The sequence below is a fragment of the Aptenodytes forsteri genome, unplaced genomic scaffold (genome assembly GCF_000699145.1).
Source record: "Aptenodytes forsteri isolate BGI_AS27 unplaced genomic scaffold, ASM69914v1 Scaffold574, whole genome shotgun sequence".
NCBI classification, from domain to species: Eukaryota; Metazoa; Chordata; class Aves; order Sphenisciformes; family Spheniscidae; genus Aptenodytes; species Aptenodytes forsteri.
This window is the reverse complement of record NW_008794538.1, coordinates 138,097-139,793: the sequence shown is the minus strand read 5'-3', so window position 1 is coordinate 139,793 and position 1,697 is coordinate 138,097. Positions and strand designations below refer to the sequence as shown.

The following is a 1,697-nucleotide window of genomic DNA, read 5'->3' as shown; positions in this document are numbered from 1 at the left end:
CAGCAGTGGGTGAAGAAGGGGGGGGAGGGGGTGTCCATTCCCAATTTGCAGCAAAGGCCCCCAGGGATCAGCTCTGTGCTAGAACCAGCAGCTGCCTGCACCTGTTCACTCTGGACCCTACTGAGGACCTGGTATAGCCACACTGCAGGGGTCCTCATGCCCCACCAGCCCCAGACACCACCCACCCCAGTAAGGGGGAGAGAAGGGGGCCACTATGGTTTAACTCGTTTTATTTAGACTCATAAAGGTAACTGCGGCCCAGCTGGACCGTGCACATGGGGCTGAGACCCAGTAGAAACGCAGCAGTAAGTCAGGAGCAGGGTGGGATGGGGTGAGCTACAGTGGGCACAGCGCCCAGGCTGCCGAAGGAATGGTCAGTTGTTACAAGGAGAGTTTACGAGAGCTGCCCGCAGTCGGTAATGGTGATCTTCTTGCTTGTTTTGCCATCTTTGGAGCCACAGCGCTCCATGGCCTCCACCACGTTCATCCCCTCCTTGACACGACCGAAGACGACATGCTTGCCATCCAACCTGTAGGAAAAGCACTGGTCACGGCTGATGCCTGCCGTCCCCACACGGGGACCTCGGCACCAGGCCTGGCATGTCACCTCCCTGCCAGGGAGGGTGCCGGGGACCCCTGAGCAGCCCCCGACTCACCATTCGGTCTTGGCAGTGCAGATGAAGAACTGGGAGCCATTCGTGTTAGGGCCAGCGTTGGCCATGGACAGGATGCCAGGGCCTGTGTGCTTCAGGATGAAGTTCTCATCAGGGAACTTCTCCCCATAGATGGATTTGCCGCCAGTCCCGTTGTGGCGTGTGAAGTCACCACCCTGCAAAGAAGCGGCATTTTAGGTCATGGGCGCCAGAGAAGACGCTCGAACCAGGTGCAGCAGCCCTGCAGAGGCTGCAAGCAGGAGGCAGACTGCCTTCCCACCCCAAATCTGCCAGCACCCAACTCCGAAACTCACGCAAGCACCAGATCTCTTCACCCGCCCACCTCCCTGCTGTGGCAGGAGCGCCACGCACCTGGCACATGAACCCAGGAATGATTCTGTGGAAGCAGGACCCCTTGTAGCCAAATCCCTTCTCGCCAGTGCTCAGGGCACGGAAGTTTTCTGCAAAGGAAAAGGAAAACCACCGTAAATGGTGCATTTTGTCCAGAGTTAGGAGAGCATCAGTGTTTGGTGCAGCTGCAGTGTGGCCAGCACCGCTTTTACCAACCTGCTGTCTTGGGGACCTTGTCTGCAAACAGCTGCAAAGAGAAGAGAGGCTGTTAGTCAGGTTGGGGTGAAGACTGGACACTCTCCCTTCCCCCCCCCCACCCTGGGGCACCCCCAGCCCACAGGGATTCCCCGGCCCTTGCTGCTCAGAGCCCAGGGACACCCTCCAGGAGGTGGATCCTGGCCGTGACTGCGGCTGCAGAGCATTCCCCACCTCATGCTTTCATCTGGAGGCATCTGGAAACTCTGAACTAACAGACATGGCATCCAAACGAGTTTAAATATGCCGCATGTCTCATCAGCGGGGCAGATGCACATTCGTTCCGCTGGCTGGGATTAAATTAAAAACCTATTCGACTCGAGCCTTCCCAGCCAGAGCGCACGCCACCTCCCAATTACTCCAGGAAGATTTTGGGCAGCCAGCAGCCATCTGCACGGCGAGGCACTGCCAGGCGGGGAGCGCGCTCCCCGCGGGCTC

The 1,697-nt window shown here is 58.6% G+C and overlaps 1 protein-coding gene across 1 annotated transcript; it reads right to left on the bottom strand.

The window, feature by feature from the left end:
* Positions 1-213: 213 nt before the first annotated feature.
* Positions 214-1,481, bottom strand: PPIA (peptidylprolyl isomerase A). Its single transcript, XM_009272280.1, has 5 exons — positions 1,476-1,481; positions 1,221-1,269; positions 1,026-1,114; positions 657-829; positions 214-530 (listed from the first exon to the last, which is right to left on the bottom strand). The coding sequence occupies exons 1-5, from the start codon at positions 1,479-1,481 to the stop codon at positions 395-397; spliced, it is 453 nt and encodes a 150-aa protein (XP_009270555.1). The 3' UTR covers positions 214-394.
* Positions 1,482-1,697: the final 216 nt, after the last annotated feature.

Excerpts from the sequence above, each read along its gene's own strand:
- PPIA (XM_009272280.1), bottom strand. Across the intron at positions 1,115-1,220 it reads CAAGGTCCCCAAGACAGCAG|AAAACTTCCGTGCCCTGAGC; the intron begins GTTGGTAAAAGC and ends TTTCCTTTGCAG. Across the intron at positions 531-656 it reads TGCACTGCCAAGACCGAATG|GTTGGATGGCAAGCATGTCG; the intron begins GTGAGTCGGGGG and ends CTTTTCCTACAG.